Source organism: Falco rusticolus, chromosome 9, assembly GCF_015220075.1.
Source record: "Falco rusticolus isolate bFalRus1 chromosome 9, bFalRus1.pri, whole genome shotgun sequence".
Taxonomy (NCBI): domain Eukaryota; kingdom Metazoa; phylum Chordata; class Aves; order Falconiformes; family Falconidae; genus Falco; species Falco rusticolus.
Window position 1 is genome coordinate 24,542,742 of NC_051195.1, and position 21,590 is coordinate 24,564,331.

At 41.9% G+C, this 21,590-nt stretch overlaps 1 protein-coding gene across 3 annotated transcripts in view; it reads right to left on the minus strand.

The window, feature by feature from the left end:
* The window catches only part of VSTM4 (V-set and transmembrane domain containing 4), a 38,698-nt gene that overhangs the window by 10,991 nt on the left and 6,117 nt on the right, over window positions 1–21,590 (minus strand). For all 3 annotated transcript variants that reach the window (XM_037400820.1, XM_037400818.1, XM_037400819.1), the window contains exons 3-7: window positions 15,367–15,435; window positions 13,745–13,852; window positions 9,680–9,713; window positions 4,539–4,645; window positions 3,627–3,688 (exon numbers count right to left, since the gene is read on the minus strand). In XM_037400820.1, coding sequence (XP_037256717.1) covers window positions 3,627–3,688; window positions 4,539–4,645; window positions 9,680–9,713; window positions 13,745–13,852; window positions 15,367–15,435 — 380 coding nt within the window. The remainder of the gene's footprint in view (window positions 1–3,626; window positions 3,689–4,538; window positions 4,646–9,679; window positions 9,714–13,744; window positions 13,853–15,366; window positions 15,436–21,590) is intronic.

Sequence of the window (21,590 nt, forward strand, 5' to 3'; positions counted from 1 at the left end):
GTGGGCAACAAGAGAAGCCAAATACACTGCAGGAAAGAGATTATTCAAGAGGTTAATTAGTGCAGGAGAAGTGGCAGCAGAAGCCAAGTCTTATGTACTGTGTGCTTTACATGTACAATGTGTTTGAAGATCTAAACCCAAGGGGATCATTTGTAATACAGGATATATTTACCTGATTTCAAAATGGGACAATTATATGACTTAGCAGAGGCCACAAAATCAGCAGCAGAATCAGGAAGATTCCCTATAGCCTCTTATCTGTGCAGGATTTCCTCCCTTTAAAATTTAGTGTGAAAAGGATGAAGTCAACAACATTTTGCTTAAGTAAAGATTGCAGGATCTGGTCTAACCTTAAATCACATCCTTTCCATTGGCTCTACTGAATCACACAGGAGCTCCTAAGCTCGGTGGTGCAAACCTTCATGAAAAGGCACTGAAACCTTTTCATTTAGATGGTGTTCTATAACTGACACTCTTGGGCTATGACAACTAATCTCTGGGAGGCAATGAAAGACTTACCAGAAAATTTGGTTGAGGAAGTATGAGATTTATTTCTACCAACTCAAAGGGCTAAGTACTTAAGGCTATAGCAGAACAGCCCTTAGACAGCAGAATTTGTGGGCCCCTAGAATTTTCTTCTTCCTAATGACTCTCTGTGCTTCTTGCATGCTATAAAAACCATCCCTTTTTGCATTTCAGCATCTCTATTTCCTTTGATCTGTGCACATTTCTCATTGATGCTAATAGAGAATGACACTGATGGGGAATATTTTTGCAACAGGGGGAGCATAGAATTGTTATTCTGGCTAAAGCAAAAGCAATATGACTTAAGCAGAGTTTTTAAAAGGCTTTACTCAAGGCTGTGCAATTGAACATGATATTAGGCTTTCTCTCTTTTTTGTAATTTTCATTGAGATTATGTCCATATTTTATCCAGTTATTGTATTCTTATAAAATTATATTGCAACCCACTCTAGCATGTTAACAACAAAAGAAATTCTCCAGCTTATTATAAACATCTTTCAAGAAACCAGAAGCACATGTCCTCTGGAAATAATTTTGCTGGTATTTAAGTTATTACAAAAAATTTCCCAAAACACTGGAATTATTTTGTAATGTTCCCTTGTACTCTAGCTTGTTTGCTTAGGTTTTCTAGAATGTTCTCCTAGTGTGGCAGTGTGGTACCTTGCTTGGGTTGCACAGGGAAGCTGCAGAAGTCCAGGAACTCAGCAATTTGAGTGTATCTTTGCTGTGACAATTACCTAGTAACTATGTGCCATCAGTGAAAAAAGACCTAGTGCACACACCAGCTGTGCGATAATTACAGTTGGAAAGAAAAAAATATTTCAACCTGCAGAGACTGAGTAGGATGACAATAATATTTTTTTTCCCCAAAGCAGGCTGAAAATTTAAAATCTGAGGAATTTTTGAGAATTAAGAAAAGGGGGAGGGAAGTTTGCTGAAAATCAAGAAAATTTTTTGTTTAGATGAATCTGATATGTCTTTTTCTCTGTAATTATCACCATTTTGCGTCTTTGTTGAACCTTTTTTTTACTTCAATTAGTTTGATTTCCTCACTGAAAAATCATTTAAAAGCCGAAAAAAATGATTTTTTTTCTGAGAATACTAAAACATAAAGGATTAACCGACTGTGTTGTAAAGGGAGGCAAGAGGAACAGAAATGGGAAAGAGCTGTGGGGAGTGTCCTGCCCAGCTTCTGAATGTGCCTTATGAACTGACTTGGGTTTAGTTTACTTTGCTCTTTATTGCACTTAATTGCTAGATGAGTTTGGGTCTTGAAAATCCATTAGATAATATTTTTTGATTACTTTCTGACTTCAAACTAATCTATGTCCATAGATTGTGTGTTTTCTGCAGGCTGTGATGTCTCTCCAGGTGCAGTCTGAAGTGAAATATGAAAGGGAGAAGAGCAATGTACGGAAACAGCTGCCAGACTCGAGTCTCAGAGCAAGGCATTAAACCCGAGTCAGCTGGCTGCACACAGCGTGTGATCCTCAGTCACACTAGGGAAGACAAAGCTGATTTCATTGTTTGAAAGGGCTTTGTTCCTGCTCACCTCCTAAGAGTTTGAACCTTGACTGGGGTTGCACAGCAGGAAGGGAAGAGCCAACAGCTATTTGTGGCCCACATCCTTGGATTTATTCCAGAAAGAAAAAGCATCTGGAAACAGATTTACCTCAAGTTCACCATGTGTTGATGTGCTTTATTGACCTGCAGGAAGAGTCTTGAGTGCTTTAACTGATGAGAGCTTTTCCTAGGAGGGCTGAAGACTAACTGATTTCTGATGTAGCCGTGTGCCCGGGAGCAGTGATTAATGTCATGTGCATGCAGCAAAGGGTGGCTGTCATCCCCTTGATGCCAAGCGCTCTCATCTGCCTCTTTGTCCTCTTAGCTTAGCTTTGGCCTGACGCAATTGCCTACCTACATGGATATAATGGGGTTTTTATGAACTTTCAAAACTATGCCTCTTCCTCTACTGAAACCTGACCTATATGAGCAGAGCCTGGTCAAGGTGCAATCTCTGCAGGACCAGCAGAAGAGAGGTGAGCTCCATACCCAAGCAGCAATATGGCCTAAGATTTTAGCTGAGCTGTTCTGAAGTCACCTGGCATTATGCACAGGTATCCTGTGTCATACCCTTACCACGCTTAAAATGGCAGAGGTTATTTACTGACAATTGGTGAGAAGGCTCCCAGTTCCCTCATCTGAAAGTGAAGCCATCACAGTAGCATTCGGGTTATTCACATGACCTAACTGTAGACACACAAGTCACCTAAGTTAGGGAGTTAGTCACTTTGGGCTCTCGTATTGCCAGAGAAGGGAAGAAGGATCCCTACAAGGCAATTCAGAGCATCTAGTCTGAATTAGTAGGGGCATCAGGCTCCTACTCTGACTTTTGTCTGTTTCTATAGACTATGCAGGGAGCCTAACAGAGCACCCTCCATGTATAGGCAGCAGAAGTTAGTTGATATAGAACTGACTCTATTACCTCTGGATGTCTTGTACAGGTACTGTTTGTTACTAAGGCAGAGAAACATTTCTCCATCTATTTGATTTGTCTGGCATGTATTTGCAGGTTTTCTTTTCAAACAAACTTATATCCAACAGAAGCTGTCATATAAGGGTGGGTTTTTTTACCTTAATACGAGCTATATACATTCATCTTATTCCTGCAGTTCGGTTACTTCTGACTTACACCACTGTAGGGCAGAATCAGGCTTCTCATTTCTGACTTGAAAAGTCTCAAAAGCAATGTGACCAGTATGGTTGTGATTCTGTCAGTAACTGGTATTTTTTCCAAAGCACCAGCTGCCAGAAGCATGTGAGAATCAATAGCAGGTTTCATTTAAAAACAGGCTAAATTTGTAGGCACGATGACTGCTAGAAAGCTTGAAAACATAATCCAGTGTAACCTAATGCTCAAAATGAAAAAAAAAAAAAGCCAAGATAATTCATCACTTGGAAAAGTATTAATTTTTTAAAAAATGACTTGTATGATTTTTAAGCTAATTTATAGTTTCTGAACCTAGAGTTCTGGCAATATTATAGCAATTGTATTGAGAGAGAAGAATATGGAGAAAATAATGTCATAGAAAATTACTTACCAGGATCAATTTTCTCTGAGGTTTCAAGAGCTTGGGCTTAGGAAAATTATTGCCTATTGGAGCTATGGAAATAAATATTAAGGGATCATTTCATAGTATCATCGTTCACTGTCATTTTTAGTGTATGCATTAGCAATTTAGAATTTACAGTTTAATAGCAGAATAAGAGCAAATACATGTACTTATACCATAGTTTAACTGTATTTCAGGTAACATTCTACAATGAAGCATAGGACTTATGAATTAGAAAAATTCATAAAATTATAGAGTCTGATATGCAAAACATGCTGTTTGTGTGCAGCAGCCAAAGCAAATATACTCCTTGAGAACTGATCACTTGTGATCTAACCCACAGTAAACCTTCAGGTCCTTTCCCTCCTCTCTGCTAGTGGCTTAGCACTGTCAGTAGTGCTCAGAAAGCACGCCCAAGACTTTATTAGACTGACCCCAGAGGTAAATGCAAATCCTGTTTGAAAGTGAGGTCCCCAAGAGGTTGATCTTTATCTGCTCAGCTTGCTTGACTTCTCAAGTGCACCTGCAATTTTAAGAGTTCAGTCTGCTGGCTTCCCTCTGTCTATCCTCATGAATTTTCCTCTTGCCTAACTTTAATCTTCTCTTTGAGCAGGGTGAATATTGCTACAGAGGTTCCCCTCTCCCCTCTAATTAGTGGAAGCTGAGACCTCTTGCTTGGACTCAGTGACTAGTTTTTCAGTAGCTAAAGCCGGGGGGAGGTGAGAGCCTGGTCCCAGCAGCATGCACAGGCCGTTCCTTTCCCCACCCATGGGAGCAAGCACAAGTCACCTCCCTGGCAGAGCCAGTGGCAGAGTGTAGGAGTCCTGACATCCCACGGTCTGCTGGCCCTCCATCATTGTGCTTGGGATTTGAGATACCTCTGCAACTCTGTTTTCATACCTTTTGCTGGGATGGCTGGTGGCTGCTCCAGTTTCTCTTTCTTTTTCTTCACCTTCTTGGGCTGTAGAGGGGACATGCTTGTCACGCTGGTAACTGTCTCCCCGGAGCTACAAAGAAGAGGTCCATATGTGAGGGAACGTTGGAGGCAATGGAGAGAAAGGCACCATCCCAGTGAGTTCATGCAAGCACGTCACTTGCCACTTGTGACAGTCCCTGCCCAACAACTTGGATTTTGACCAGAGGATATATTGAAAAACCTCTTAAAGGAGTTGGAAATGCTCTGGGTCTTGCATTTTTTCAGCCATAGATCCTGGCTGAGAAACTCAGGAATCTGCTCTGTCCTGGTGCAGAAAATGCAAAGTATGAGGTCTAAACAAGACTCATTTCATAGCACCTATAACACCTTAAAAAATCTATGGCCCCAGTACTTCACCCAGGATGAATTTGTACCCACCTGTCCTTGAGGGCCAGAGGCACAGGTGGGCTAGGTGACTTGCATAATCTCACACAGAAAGCATATGGCAAAGCAAAACCTATGCAGTTCCTGGGCTGAGGCTGGCTGAGGGGACAGCAGGCCAGGAGGGCATGCAGCATGTCTTCAGAGAGCTCACAAACCCACATTTGAAAAAGCTAGCTTCTTAAAAGAGGACACTGTGCTCAGTGCATATAAAATGGAGAAACTGTGTGCCAGTCTCTAAACTTGGGCATTCTGCAGTACATCTGTGCTAAAAAAGCACTAATAGGTATGAAGGGAGAGCACAAGCTATATTGTAAACAAACTCCTGTCCATAAAAGCTTCTGTGTTTGGGCTACTACAGTTTAACATCCTCTGAGTCTGAGGTTTTTACCCTTAGCATCTCCCAAAGCCTGAGGCCATAAATCCTACTTCAAATATTTAGGGTTTGGATATGCAGTCAGGTTGCAGCAATTGTCACCATGTGTCAGCTGAGCTGTGGTAACCGACTGTGCAGGTACTCCTGGCTTGCAGCTATGATTGTATTGCCTTCACTGGTGATGAAAGCCTTAACTTGCAGCTGGGGCAGGAGGAGAGTGTATAGCAGTTAGTTATGATTACTGTGGTGGTGAAGGTGGCTTGGCAAGCAGTTGTTGCTCAGATGCATCTGACCATGGGCTCACCCTGGGAAGGTTAATGCAGTATGGTTGTGGGGACCTTTCTGTTCTGTGCTGGTGAGTTACACCACACAATGGGATCCAGCCAGGGTCTCCATGGTCATAACACTGACAACACTGATTTCACTGAATTTTAAATCGTTTGTCCCAAGTTGCTGTTCCTCTCCAGGTTCTTTTGCATAATGAAACATTCTCTTTATAAGAATAAAATATTCAAACTGGGCCAAAGTCTTAACGAAAGTTCAGATGTCTCAACTATTGCCCACACAAGAATAACAAAATAACAGACATTATAATTTTACACAGCTGTAAATCCAAATGAATGTCACTACCTTTGGTAAAATTACTCTGGATTTACACTTGCGTAGATTACAAAAAAGGACTCTGGTTTGCTGATTTTCCCAAGTTCTGTTCCACATACTCAGTCCAAAACATAGGTTTGCTGCCAAACTTCTTTTAAAGTGTTTGAAAGGTTAAATATTTTCATAATATATCAATCACATAAACTGAAGGTTGCGTTAAAATAATATCAAAGTCTGCCTGCACTATTGTGAACCTATCACACAACCATTTGTTTCTATATTAAAATCAAAACATGAACTGGTTTAAAACCAGCAGGAAATGAAATTGTCCTGCCTGGCTCCATGGCCCAAACACAGCAAACTGCAAGGAACAAAGAATACCAAAAAGGTGATCTTTTAAAAAATATTTCTGGTTTTAATAATTCAAGGTCATTAAGGCAGATGTGTAGTTTAAATATATTATTATTCTGATATAACTACTTTAAGCACAATATATGGAAAGGCTTAGTGTCAATTCATTACATTAGTTATTATTCCTGCTTTGCCACTGAGAAAGTGAAGCTACAGAGAAACGTATTTGTGGCTTACACTTTTCTTTTAAATGCCAGGGCCATACAGGGTTAACTAATTCTAGGAGATACAATAACTGTACTTGCTGTCTTAGAACTGAGCTCCTCAAACCAAACAAGGAGGCTCAGTAAAGACTCCTTGGCTCTGAAACACTGCCTCTTTGTGAGCTTGCCTTGTTCTATGTCTAAAAGGAAAGTTCATTTTTTATCTTCAGCTCCTCCTCCAACCTCCTGGCTTCTATTTCAACAGTGTCACATTGTGCATTTCTTGAAGGATCTGATGAGTTTTTAAAAGAGCAAGAAAAATATAAGTGTTTGGGGGAAAAAGCTGTAGAAGGTGTCTAACAATCATGGCACCAAGACAGCACTTTCGCTGGAGGTCATGGCTGTCTCGAGCTGGCAAACTAATAAAATTTTGGCTTTACTATCCTTATTAGAATCAAGGATGTGGGACTTTTCCTGTTATCTAAATCAGCTATTTCCTCTTTTCAAATGTCTGCAGGGGGATGACAAAAAATTCACTGAAGTGAACTGGGAGCTGCCCTGATATTTTCCAAATAGGAAAGCTGTGTGAAAAGGTGCCAGGGGTGGAGTGGGCACTTGGTTCTGCTTCAGTCTGGCAGAATTTGCTCCTGCGTTGTTAGATTGGCACTGTGGAACAAAGATGTCGAGATGAACAACTTTCTGAGGTGAACACTTCTTTCACCTCAAATTATTTGTCTCCAGAAGAGCAGTCACTGGAGGACTGGAGAGTTCAGGCCAAAACAAATATAAAAGACAGAAAAAAATAATTCCTATTTCCAAAGCTACACCTCCTGGGGTTTCTGGATCTGAAAAGTGACAAAATGATCTAATAACAAAAAAGCTAAAAATAAGAAGGATATTTAAAGAAAAGAAAACCCCAGAAAATTCATTTAGGTGGTTTGGAAAACCTAAAATAACTCTATGGTTTGAAAAACCTAAAATAACTGTACTTTTTATTTAGGTATTTATTTTTAAAACATGGGTAACAAATGGATTTCGGTTAACTCGTTTTTTTCATAATTTGTTATTGGTCAAGTAGCAAACCAAAATCTAAACATTTGCTTTGTTTTACTCAGGAAATCTGGATTTAATTTTCTCTTCTACCAAGGCCATTTTGTGAGACCTGGGGCAAATCACTTAGCCCTTTGTGCTTCAGATTCCAATTAAGTAGAAACACCATTATGATGTCAAGACATGAAATACTTTAAGATGCTTAGGTATTACTGCAGTGGGAGTACAGACACTTCTTAGACACCAGACTATTAATGCAATTTTGAAACTGGATTCTGCTCTGAGTCTGAAATATCACTAAGGGAGTAGGGGCTGCGCCTCTCCTAATCAAGGCTGAATTTTGCGCAGTGTAGTCATTTTGACTGGCAGGAATCTCATGCAAGTTAGTTCATCAGTCTGGCCTAATGGATATTTAGACACTGGGGTTTGGGTCTAAATATGTTGAATTAAGTTCCAAGACAAGGAGTGCATAGGTGAAGAAAAATTAGTTCAAAGGAATTCATGGATTGTGTTTTGAACAGAGGATGGAAAATAAATGGTACCAAGTGCCAAACATAACAAAAATGATCATACTGGTAACACTTTTGTAGCTCTTTAATTTTAAAGCCCTGAAGTCAATGCACTTTAAACATGCATTTGTGGGACTGGGGCTTTCATCAGCATGTGTTGTCACACTGAAATACATGAAACCATATCTTTTTCCATATAAAGTCACACATTTATTTTGCTTCTGGAGATTCCATTTTACAGTGAAGAAATCATGTTGGCTTGTTTCCCCCTTGCTGTTCAGCCTCCTAAGTTTAGAGTTTGCAGTGGTATTACTACCATGTCATCTATTCCTGGAGAGGCAGGTTCTGTAGCACGAGTCTTTTTATCTGACTGCCATGCTCCATTTTTTTAGTCATGTCTTCGGTCAGGTCAAATTTTTCTCCTTTTTTTGTGTTCTCTACCAATCTACTTTGATTCCCCCCCCCTCCCCCTTCTTTTTTTGTTTTTGTAATTGCAACTTTGTCCCAGCAGCTAATAAAGAAAGGGAAAAAGAAAGCATCCAGGGGAAAATGAAAACTGCTGAGCTGTCTCAGTAAATTTTTGGTGTGGTGCAATGGCTCGTCAGGGTCACAGAACAAAGATCTTTCCATGAATAACATGAAAGTTTCAGCTTGTACTGGCTTCTCCTGAAAGCTCTGTTGCTTTGTTGTGACTTCATTTACATCCGAGTTTCAGTTAGATCACATACAGCAATAATCCCATGAGGATGCACTAAAAATTTGACTGTTGGAGGACCTAGGGTATGCTGTACTTGGCACCGAATCTTACAGTATCTAAAAAGATACTATGAGAAATTGTATCTGTGATACCAAGTGATACTGGATTTAAACTACAAGGCTAGAAACACATGGTTTATGTCACTGAAACCTGGGAAACAGCTGTTCTCCCATGTTATTATGTAGCCTCCTCTTTAAACTTTTTTGTTTGTAAAATGCTTTTGTCATCTTTTTTTTTTTTTTCTACTGCAGTTCCAGCACAATTTATACCTCAGGAAAATCACACAATCAAAATCAGTTTTATAGCACCACATAAAAACTTTTGGCAATCAGTGGTATTTAAAGGGACAGTGATTAATGACTGCAGCAGAAGTAGAATTTTTTCCATCACTTGGAGTCTTCAGCTGAGAATAGACTTTGGGCCTTGAAAATCTGCTTTTGAGCCCCACTCCCTGTTCCTGGGTGCAGGAATCACTGAGTAACATTGTAGTTTGTTCTGTGTAAGTGGATGGTTTAAGTTGTTACCATCTGGTGAGGTGCTGGGAAACCCTAGAAAGCCACACAGGATGGAAGTAGGCTTCCGAAAGCAATCCAGAGCCTCAAGGACAGGCTTATCACTGAAGCACCTTCAGGACCTACAGCTAGATAGCCCAGGTAGGTCTTCCTTATCATGCACAGCACGTACTGGTTTGCAGGCACATTCATGAATCACGGACCCATGACTCCCTATATTCCTGCAGGCTTTTTGGAAAACATTGCTCATCTTCTTCAGCATACATGGCAAAACAAAAACAGAACTGGTGCCTTGGGTTATAGTAAAGAGAAGTATAATCTCCTACCTGTTCTGGGGGCATTTCACCAGGTAATGCTTCACTGTTAAAGAAAAAATAAAAGAAAGAAAATGTGGCTTCACACCAACACAGTTTATGAGTTACAAATGGGCACTGCAGATAGACCTGTGCTGCTGAGACTGTGGAGTTGCCAAGCTGTTACACTGTGAGAGCTGCTAATCATCACCATTCGTTGTAGTGTGCATTAAAATGTAGTCTTACTTAAAGACATAGCTAAGCTTGGGAGAAGGGAATGTATCAAACAACACCAAAAAACTGCTGTGGAAGTGCTGGGCGACTCACATTCTAGTGGTCAGCCCAGCCAAAAGACAGCTTGCTAAGGAAAAGCACAGCAGGCCAGTAATTTTGCTTTGAAGACTTTTATTTCCCTTGTGGTGCCTCTATTTATTTCCAGAAGCCTGAAATAAACCATTCACCCACAGGAGCCACTTCTGTTCCTAATGTAAGCTAGATTGTGGCCTCAGGCATAAAGGGATTGCCTTCTGGGATCGGATCAGAGGTCCAGTCCAGCCACTACCCTATCCCTGACAGCTGTGTGTGTGAGCTGTATAAATCCTTCTGCTTTGTGTTGCTTTGAATCTCTAGTCCTGAGCAAGGGCAGCTCCTCCCCTTGCAGAGAGGCTTTGCAGCCTTTTAGGAGCCAGAGTTATTAAGATGCTCTTTTGTGGCTTAGTGGCTTCTGTGATCCGGCCAAGCTGTGCCGCGTGCTGAATGCAGAGACACGCAGGCAGAAGGAGAGGCTCTCCTGGTCAACCTCCTGACAACTTATTTCTCCGAAGGGAAAAAGGGTGCATCCCTGGGCCACGGTGTGAAGCTGAATACAACACAGATCCCCCCCCTCCCTTCATGTTCTCTGCTCTTTAAAAGGCCATGAAAACCAGACATCAGTGCACTTAAAGGATTATGCCCCTCTACAGGAAAGTTTTCACATTTGAAATCATTCTCCCATTCTAAGGAAGCTACACAGCTCCTAGGGGGTGCATTTTAGTCCTGCGGAAAGGGGAGCTGCGAACACTAGGAACTGGGGTTAACACAGGGGCCATGTCTAAGCCAGCCAAGGCAGTGCTTCCATCCACCTGTCCGGCCTTGTTCAGATGCACAGAGAACAGCAGGCCTGACCCTTCGGGAGCAGGAGGATGCCCATGTACATTAGTGACATGCTTTTGAGCATCTCTAGGTATGTATTATTTTGTTTTGCCCTACAGTAAATGCTCCAGGCCTTTGAACCAGGGACTGGGAAGAGCAGCCACTTCTGTGGCTGGCATAGGGTGGGCATAGGCTTCTACCAAACCCTCAGAGGGGACCTGACCTGCAGCCATTGCTGCTTCCCAGAGCACCCCGTAGCTTGAGGGAGTCCCTTTGGTGAGGTGCTGGGTTCAGTATTGCCCTTGTCGTGTCAGAGCCCTGAGGTGAGCCAGGATCTGCTCGGGTTTCACAGACAGACGCTCCAGAGGGATCACCTCCAGCTTCAGCTACTGCAAATTTGAGTTCAGGTATGCATTCCTCTTTCTCCCAGGCTGGGCTGTGCTTGCAGAGGGCCAGGCGGGGTGTTCCCGCATTTTCTCCCTGTGCCTCCACTGCCTGCAGGCGACAGGGCACAGCCCATCGCCCTCCTTGCGGCCTAGGGGCTGAGGAACAGGGGAGGAAGCTGGAGTGGTAGGAGAGCGGGGGGAGCTGTTGGTGTCTCTGTGACAGGGGTAAGGTGACCTCAGAGAGGTTCAGGGAGAAGCCCTGATGGAAACCTGCCCAGTAAGTTGAGGTCAGGAGATAGTTTTGGTTGTCCTGGGCCCTGGAACTGGTGACATGGGGAGAAGCAGAGCCAGGCTTCTCTTGGAGGGCCTTTGAGGAAGATGGGTCGACAGCCACCTCACTGAAGGTAGAAGGCGGCTGTGTCTGGAGCCTGCCTGGAGGCTTGGGGCGATGCAGAGGGAGGATTGCTTGGCCGGGCCTGTCTTTTCTCAAGGAAAGATGGACTTCATGATTCCACTGCGGGCTCTTTTCACATGGATACTAACATCGGCCTAGTCCAAAATGGAGGTGGGCGCAGAGTTGCCAAAGATGGAGGGAAGGTAAGATAATGCTTTTTGAGCAGCAGTGCTTATTCTAGCAGTCTGAATGAGAGAGCACTGCTGCTGGCTGACGGGGTGGGTATCTTGTGGTCAGACCTTAACCCCTGGAAGATGCTTCTGGAGGGGGTAAAGGAGTGCTGAGGGAGGAGGGGGCTCATTGTGCCCCATGCCCATATGGCTGAGTGGAAACAGCACCTCCCAGGGAATGGCTGCTCCCTGGAGCTTAGGTTCAGGGCCCAGCGTGCTGCCATGGCCCAGAGGCTGCGGTGGGAAAAAAGCAATACGGACTGCTGAAGATTGTGTCCATCACTGATGTTTCTTCCACTACTGTTTTAGAAGTGTTGATTCCCAGATGCTTGACTGGATGCCAAGCCAATTAATGTGGTAAATACACTGATCAGGTGGTCCTAGTTGAAAGACTTGCCTGAAAAATCTTATCGTTGTATACTGAGTGCCTGTCTGCTAAGCTTAATTCTGTTACATTTCTGTTGAATCTGTAAGTTTAATGCTGCCAGTATTTACTGGATAATGTTCAAAATCTAAATGAAAATTTGGTGGATTTTCTGCAATTATTCAGATATTAGGGTAGTGAAGAAAGGTTTTAACAGCTTAGAAGAAATTACTTTTCCTGTTATATGTGCTTATTCTATATTGTATTCTACATTATTTCTATATTTTAATGGTGTTGGTTCAATGTAAAAAGACCTTTTCTCCAAGCTGCTTATATGCTCATACCAGTGTAAATCAACAGAAGCAAAATCTAGCCCAACGTCTGCTCAAGAAAAACCAGGATACATCAGTGTGTCTAGTGCTTGTGGCTTCAGGGTGACTCGCCATGACCAACATACTTAAGTGTGGGTACTCCCTTGGCACAAAACCTTTGTCATCACTTAACAGGGTAGGAAGAATAACTTGATCCTGCTCCTTCCTCTTGGCAAGCAGAGTGGTTGGGTTCCATTAGAATCAAAGTTACTCTACTGAGCCCACTACTGGGAAGAAAGAGCCACAGCCTGAAAAGTGTTTGTGATCAGGCAAGGACCTATGTATACATTTGTTTTTTAGTTTATGTGTCTTCTCTCTCGTGTATCTGAGTTACTCATTCCTCATGGTATGTGTGCAGTGCCAAAGAGGCAGCAAAGTCATTATTTCCTCCTGTCATTAAGAGTACACATCACTAACCAAACTTTTTTTGAAAGCTTCTGTTTGGAGATGGTCCTTACACTCTCCTTTACCATGGTGGCTGCTAAGCTTGCTGGTATCTCGTTCTCACAGCTTGTGTGAGGTCTCCGAATAAGCCACTCTTAAACTGAAATGAAAGTAGAGCCTGCACTGGCTGCTCTACAGATCTGAAATTGCACTTTTGATTACAAAAGGACAGCTTTCATGCAGATGTAACCTCCTTGAGAAGCCCTCTCTGAGGAAGAGAAGAATGAAGCAGTAATCCTTGATTTTGAAAGATTATTGTGAAAAGGCATACCTGAATGATTAAATGATGCTTTAGTTTCAAAGAATGCTACAAATGAAAGAGTACTAATAACAACTCCCATATTCCCAAGAATATTGACAGCTAGTCAGGAAGGGAGAAGAAAACAGAACAGAATAAGGCTGCTTTGAAACCCCTCTAAATGTCTGCAGAAAGGTCACTCATGCAAAATGTTAGCTAGAGCTGATCAGAATGCAGTTTAATGATATATCACTTAGTTTTCTTTCAAAGAAGCTCCAACAAGCTTCAATTTATGTTTATGCAAAGCTGAAAGATTTTGAAGAGTCCAAACCAATTTTAAATGGCTATTCAAAGGGAGCAAAATGCCTTTGTTCTAGTTTTGCTGGCAGAAAAGTTTTTTTCTGCCAATAATTTTTTTTGTTTTTATTAAAATCAAGACAAGGAGATAATTCTCTTTTCTGCTTTTTCTGTATTCTCCTTCTCCCCCATCTCCCTCTTTGGTAAGGTCCTTGCAGTCAGCAAGAATGACATTTCACTAACCTGTGGATCTCCTCTTGTTCAGAAGTGACTGACAGAGAATGACAAATGTAAATAGGAGGACGCTGATGATTCCTATAGAACACACAAACACTGCATATACATACAGATCTGAAAGACAAGCACAGATAATAGTCAGTGTTGCAGCTGTATGCTTCATGCTTATAGGATAGAAAAATTAAATCAAGGTCTAAATAGACCCCTGCCCAAAGTATTTAGGGTAGAAGCTCAGAACTAATTTAATGCTTTTGAAGCTTTCTTATAGTGTCCTGCTCAGTTTAAAATTTGGTTGAAGTCTTCATAAATGCAACTAGGTTTAACTGCACCTAAAAGGGGGCTTACTTTCAGGAGAGATGACATGGCTGGTTTGGGGTTTTTTCTTTCCTTTTTTTTTTATGTGGAAAATGAGAAGCAAATAGACTTCAATTGGATTATTTCCCAGTTCAAACAGCTGTGCTTTTTTTTATATATAAACGAAGAAAAGGGGGATGGGTTTATATATAAACCAAGAAAAGGTGCTGCAAAACAGCAGGGGAGAAGTGCTAAGTAGCTGAGGAAGAAGCAAGAAACTCTGTGATTGCTTCTTTTGGTGGCAGCACCAGCTTGAAATTTTTGGGTTTTCGGGTTTTTTTGTTTGTTTGTTTTCCAGCCTACAGCCTCAGTCTCCCTTTATGGCTTTCATTCAGGTGCCGTAACACATTCCCAGTGGAGCTGACAGGAGTTGTACCATGGCAGATCAAGACAGAGTATTTTGTTCAGAAAAAAGAATAAATCTTTATTGACTTATTTCTGCTTTTACTAGAACTCCGAATAGAGTACTTCAGGGTTGCTGTACCCATTAATGTCTTGAAATGTCCTTAGGGAAGTATATTGGTTTCTTTCCTGTTTCACGGAGAGGAAACTAAGCCTCAGAGGTCAAGTGTTCTTGTAGAAAATAGCGTTGCTGCAACTAGACCCTTGATCTGCAGTTCTGTGCTTCATTTCCCTTACACAGTACAACAATATAGTTTGTAAATTGTGGTTTAAACAGCAAGGCTCCCCACAGAATCAAGGCCATCCTCCAAATGAACATTCCTGCCTGGCAGGCAGTGCAGCGGCTGCAGATGCTGTGCTGGCACCTTGCTAGTGCTCTGTTTTGGGGTGGGAGGAGGAGGAGGGAATCCCAACTTCGTGTAACTTCAGATTGCGCTCTCGTGGAACGGTTGTCCACTAATCTACACAGAAAATACTGCTTGCCTGGAAATTCAGGGGAGCTTTTAGCTGCTCTTGCAGTGCAGAGCATGTTCAGCACGCCGTTTCTAAGGTTAGTGGGAGCATAGAGACCTTGGTACCTCTTCAGACATGCTCAGCACCTTTCTGGATAGGGTCTGCATTTACTTTGCATGATTAGCCAGGCATAGGTTATTTTCCCATTGACCATAACAAATATACAAGAAACTGAAGCAGAGGCCATCCATTCTCTTTTCTCTAGCCCCTTGTACTCTGTGAGATGTTTTTTCAGGCAAAGCCTGAGTTTGCACAGGAACTGGCAAAACTGGTCCTGTTTGGGGCATTTTAGTTGCCCTGTAGTGCTGGACTAAGCTAACATCTTGTATAGAACCAATAGCAGTTAGATGCATCTTTACCTTCAAAAAACTTCCAAGTTTCATGGTTTTTCTTGAAAGTGGGATCATTAGAAGATTTTGAAGAAATCACTGGAAAAAAACACAAAGAAGACATGACAAGAACTGAAAACCTGTGGCACAAAGAAGACATGACAGGAACTGAAAACCTGTGGCATAAAAAGTTGGGACCTCTTGAAGCAAATGTAGTTCTGCCTTAGACTTCAGTACACCAATATGTTGCTTTGTCTTACAGGATAATTAGCTTTCGATTAACGCTTTATAACACTTCAGTTATAAAACAACATTGTAAAAATATCTTCCAGCAGATCGCATCTGGCTTGGCACTCCCCATGACTGCCATATGGCTTAACACTGCCTCCCTGATGTCATCTTATTCTGGGAAGATGCAATGTGTGGCTCTTCAATCAAAAGTTAAATGCAATGAAGAACAGCAAGAGAATAGAAACACACTTCAGAAATGCCTGCGCCTTAGAATAGGGTGGCCATGTGCTAATAATGTCTGTAATGACTTTGTGGGGATGGTCTCAGTATCTCAGGGAAAAAGCTGCCATTAATGCTCTATGTAGCTGGTTTTACTCTTGACGCGGTGTTCTCAGTTACCCAGAACTCGTACCTCTAGGGTTGCAGTTTGTGTTTCTGTGCCAAAACGGTATTTCTGAGAGAGGAGATGAACAATTTTTGCTCAAGAGAATGGGAACTCATTTTCCCTTGTAGTTATATATTAAAGATTCTTAACACTGTAGTCTATTTCAAAGTCTTAGAGGTTAAGAAAAAAAAATAATTGGAAGAACAGTAGCTTTACTGAAGGACACAGCATGGAGCCAGCCACATTAGGCACAGCTTTTTTAAAAACACAGGGAAGTCATTCTAGCAATTCCAACACGATAGTGTTTCCCCAGCTTCAGGATTGACTCTGTAGGCCCCTGATTATGTCCAGCTTGCCTTCCTTCCAAGGTTTCCCTCCAGTGTTCCTTGGCAGGTTAAACTGCCCTGCAATTCTTACAACAGTGCCCAAATAACACACTGAGAGAACCCAAGGTAAGAGCACTGCCCATGAGTTCTTTTTCTCCTTACTTCCCTCAAAAGCTGGCTTCTATGCCATGCCCTTTAAAAATACATGGATATGATACCTGCCTATCTGCAAAAAAACCACCCATGTATGCATGCATGGACTTTCTGAAGCATGTCCATACACTTCAGAAATTGCATATCTGAGCTCAAAAGCAGACTGCATTGGCTGTGTCTGCATACTCCCAGTGTCCTTCCCTTAGATGTAGGAACAGATGAGGCCGTACATCTGAACTAACGTAAACTGCTCTGTCAGTGCTGTATCAATGGCCATCGACTTTTGAGTGCAGAATAGTTTAAGTTCTCAGCTAGCATTCTTCTGCCTATGGGTGGGAGGTTTTCCCAAGAAGACTGCATGCCCACAAGTTACACCAGCTCACCTAGAAAAAGGGTGGACTGAATGACTATGTTCTAACTCAGTTAAGAGGGAAAATAGCTGCAGTTTGCACAGAATTGTGCTCTCTGATTCAAAAGGAGCAGACTACAGAGCACTGGGCAAATCGGTGAATGTCAGTATCATAACAGCTGTACAACCTAGCACTAGAATCCAAATGCTCTGACTGCTGGATCACTGTTCAAAACCTTCTCTGCTCTCCTCAGCCACATTGTTTATACATGCTGACATTTTTTGATGACATCAGATTAGATTATGTCACTTGTGTTAAACCATTATTTTTCTTCTGCTAACAATTATTACAACGGAATAGGAGTCTGGTGATGTCCTCCAGATTGCCAGTGAGGTCTGAATTTCCAAAAGAGGTTCACATGGCAAATCTTTAAAGTATCTTACTGGAAAGGGAATTCATTAAGGAGTGTCCTGTATGGATGTGAGGTGTGACGCTAACTCAATGAATATAGAACTACTTTCAGGACTGATGAAATCTTCTGTTCAGTTGTGATGGCAAGATCATCCTGAATATTTTAACAAATCTATTCATTACATGAAATCATCACACATGTAGATTTTTGGCAAGTATTTTACAATAACTTCCCTGAAAAAAAAGGGCTTTTCTTCCTACTGGGGAAAGAAAACACCTTGCATTCCTGTAACTTGCAACATTTTTACAGTTTAGAAAGAAGGAAAAGTTAGTTTTCCTTCTTTGCAGTAACTGATCTGAACCCCACACCTTAGCTACACAGAGCAATGAGAAGTTTCTGTGTTACAGTTAGCAATAGCCTGAGCAGATATGAAAGATGCAGAGTGGCATTTTGTGGAGTATGACAAGTGGTCTGACAACATTTTATGTTGTTTTTTCTTCTGCTACCATTTACCTGGAACATGTCATTCCCTCTCCAAGCCCTCCTGACAAATCCGTATGTTTCATTGCAAACATTTAAGAAATTCCATCATTTAGTGAATGAGAAAACACTTTAAACTGCTGAACTGCTTTATGAAATTACATTATCACAGGAAAATCCTAAAAATTATTTTCCATCTGACTTTTTCTCTACACCCCCACTCACCCCACCCAGTTTGTTAGTTGTTCTAGTTCTGTACTTCTTGGGTACATCTATCGCTCTATTTTGCAAGTCCTTCATGCAAGAAACACATTACTTGTTATCGATCCTATCTTTCAGTGTATTGCTCTTGGAGCTAGCTACCTGGTCTGGTGCAGAGGATCTGAGGGAAAGGTCAGTACAGTGTGAGCCCCTGGCTGAAAGAGCATTCTCCTCCTCCAGTTTCTCTCTGTCTCTTAACATCAGACCTGGCCCTCTCTAGCTCTCTTCCCTCAAGTTATCCTCAGAATTTTTTCTCTAAAGCGCTGGAAAAAAATGTAGTCTATGCTCTAGGAGACTCTGGAATTGTATGGTGGCCTCCTAGCCCTGCTTGTAGGCCTGCAAGCTTCAGCCCTGACCATCTATTTGAGATGCTGTTGGAAGTAACAACACCTGGTAGTTACTCACAGCCTCTCCTCCTCTTTTCCACTGGCACAGCATTTGCATCACTTGTTCTTTCTGGGTTGAGATGAGAGCCTTGGCTTCCCTTCCCCATGCCAGTTGCCAGTTTTGCCCCTTCCCAAAAGTGGGAGGCTGAGGCAGTTGGGATGATCAGCCCTCCTGTTTGCCAGTTCCTTCTTGACACTGGCTGAATCTCTCCTTCCAGCCAAATGTAGAGGGGTGAAGAAGGAAGAGATAGGGAAAGGAGGAGCAGAGCCAGTTCCTAGCCAAGCACAGGAACAGCAGGGAAGAACAACTGCTGAGCATGAAGCAAGCTAATGCCTGAATTCTGTAGGGCTAAATCATGCATGCAATAAAGTTTCATTTCATATCCCTTTGTGGTTGTAAAACTAACCACTGTGTCTTGGCTCCAGCCACTCAACATGGGGTCAGTGCTTGTAAAACTTCATGCCCTCCAGAAATTAAGATGGCTGAGTTCAGGAGATCTTGGACTCTAGTATTTTTACTCCTCCCTGTTTAAAAACAAAAGAGTGAAAACAGCAGCAAAAGTCATACAAGACACTGTTCTTTCAGCTGTGAAGCTAATTAATTCTATGTTCCATACCCAAATGGCTCCTCTCACCACAACCTTAGTACTGGGCTCATTTGCCTGTGGTATGTCCAGGAGCCCCTGACTGCAATATGTAAGGTCACTGGGCACACAGCAGCTCAAGAACAATAATTAACCTTTTTTGTTCTTACAGCCTTCCTTCAGTTAGGAGGTTCATACAGATCTTCTCATCCTCACCCCAACCAATTTCACATTACTTGTACAACCTTAATATCTTTAAGGCCATTATCTCATTAAAATCAGCCCATGGATTCAAAAGGGTGCAGACTAGTTTATAGTGTGATCATGTAAGCTTTGGGTTTTTTAGGATACCAGGTGTGGATTACAGATCACACTTGGCTGCAGGATTATATTTCTGACCTGTGCTACTGATTGCTCTGGTAATTCATACTTAGGAGTCTAATGAACATTGGGGAAGTTTTGCTGTAAGTCCAGTTGTGTGGTCTCCTGTGCAAAAGAAGTGTGGCTGATGTACAGAGCTGTGGTCTGGGTGTTGGAGGGGTGGGCATTTCCCTGGTGGAGACAGGTAAGGTGTTGGGGCTCCTCTTGGGACTTGGGTCCTGCTCTGTCATTATTTATATTTCTGACTGTCTGCAACCAGGGAGCAGGGGAAATCCCATATCAATGTCTTAGAGGCTTCCCAGACAAGTTTTCCATGCCAAATAAGACCTAAGAGTTTAGCAGAACTTCAGTTTTGGACCATTAGTGTCTTTCATCATTGGTAGTAATAATTAGCTAATCACATTATGTTAATGCCATGATTTCTCAAGGCAAATTTAAAGATCGCTGGTCAATATGAAGCTGCTCTTTATCTCTTGTTATACTATATTTTTTCATGTCTTTGTTGTCAAACTTTTTGATAGATCAAAGTGAAAGCTTGTGATACCCGAGAGCCATCCACAGGAGATAATGCACTCAAAATTATTTTTTACTGTCACACTTCTCTCCCTAGTGTGTTTATAATCCAAAAGTAATACAGAAACCTGAATGACACCAGTGAAGCTGTAGTTGATGGAATGTGCTTTGGATTAAGAGCACATAAACATGTTCAAATCCATCTTGAAAAGGCTTGTAGTCAATGGAGTTCCCTCACACCAAAATTAGTTTCAGAGGAGAGCTAGGGCCATTTTCACCAAAACATACGGTGGATAAGTGGGATTAGGGTTTCCCAGCTGCAGGAAAAACCTTTAAGGTCTAAACACGATGATAAATTTAGCATGAATAGGAGTGGCAGAAACTTCATGAAGTACAGTTTCCTCCCACAAGATTCTCTGTGATTGCTGGATGAGCCTTTTGAATTTCCAGACCCATGGTCCAAGCAGTCACCCTTGATTTTTGGCATTATCTTTAGAGTTGGCCATGTGGGAAATGAACTTTTCTGTTTATAAAGCCACAAGCAGGGGGCTAGTTTGCCAGCTAGGGCTAATGGCACAACTGCTGAGCTCCACCACCTCTTCAAAGAAGCCTGTTCTCCAAATTCAGTTTTACCCATCTCTGAAAGAGTGGGTGTGGTGGTTTTAGATTTGAGCTGACCCATCCCAAAGAGAAGGCTTGTTTGTAACTTGGTTCAAAACCATCAGTCATTGCTAGTCATTTCTTTATCTGGAGTTCAAAACAGCTTTTCTAGCTCTGCTTTCTGGCTACAAGTGGTATAAACAAAGGTACAGAAGTGATACTAGAAATGCTACTTACCAACTGCTGCTAGACTAGTTCTAAAAGCAATGAAAACACTAAGAGAGAGGCAAAACACAGATCTAAAATATAATGGTTCTATTTCTGGCTGACCCACTGCATTTTTTTCAGAAAATAAGTTAATTTCTCTCTGTTTCTATCTCTTTGTATTTAAATAATAATGGCATTTGTTTATTCCCACTAGCAAAGTCATAGAGAACTTGTATTCGGTCTGGCTGAGATGGAGTTAATTGTCCCCATAGCAGCCCTTCGAGCGCTGTGCTCTGTTTTGGTAGCTACAAAGGTGTTGATAACACACCAGTGTTACTGCTGCTGCTGGGTAGTTCTCACACAGCATCAAGGTTGTCTCTCTAGCATTACCCCCCTCACCAGTAGGCTGGGGGTGGGCAAGATCTTGGGAGGAGAAATAGCCAGGACAGCTGACCCAAACTGACCAAAGGTTTATTCCATACCATATAATGTCTGCTTGGCAATAAAAGCTAAGAAAAAGGAGTAGGAAGGGGGCATTCATTATTTACGACAATTGCCTTTCAGAGCAACTGCTATGCATACTGAAGCCCTGCTTCCTAAGAAGTCTCTAGGCATCTGTTTTCCTTTGCTTCTGTGCACAGCCTTTGCATTTGCTTTATTAAACTGCCTTTATCTTGCCCCACAAGGGTTTTTTCCATCTTATTTTCTCCCCTCCCTGTCCTACTGAGGAAAGGAGTGATAGAACATTTTAGTGGGCACCTGGTGTCCAGCCAAGGCCAAACCACTGCAGACCTGTGGCTGAACGTAAAGGAGTTTTAATTACTGCTATTCTGGTAAAAGGCAAAGGAAATAGACTATCTTCTACAAATCTACCAGTCTTCCCACTTTTTTACATCTCATTATGGGCTAAATAATGTTTAAATTGTAATGTGTAAGTAAAGAAATTATTAGTTTTTCTTCTCATATCCACAGATAACACTCAAAA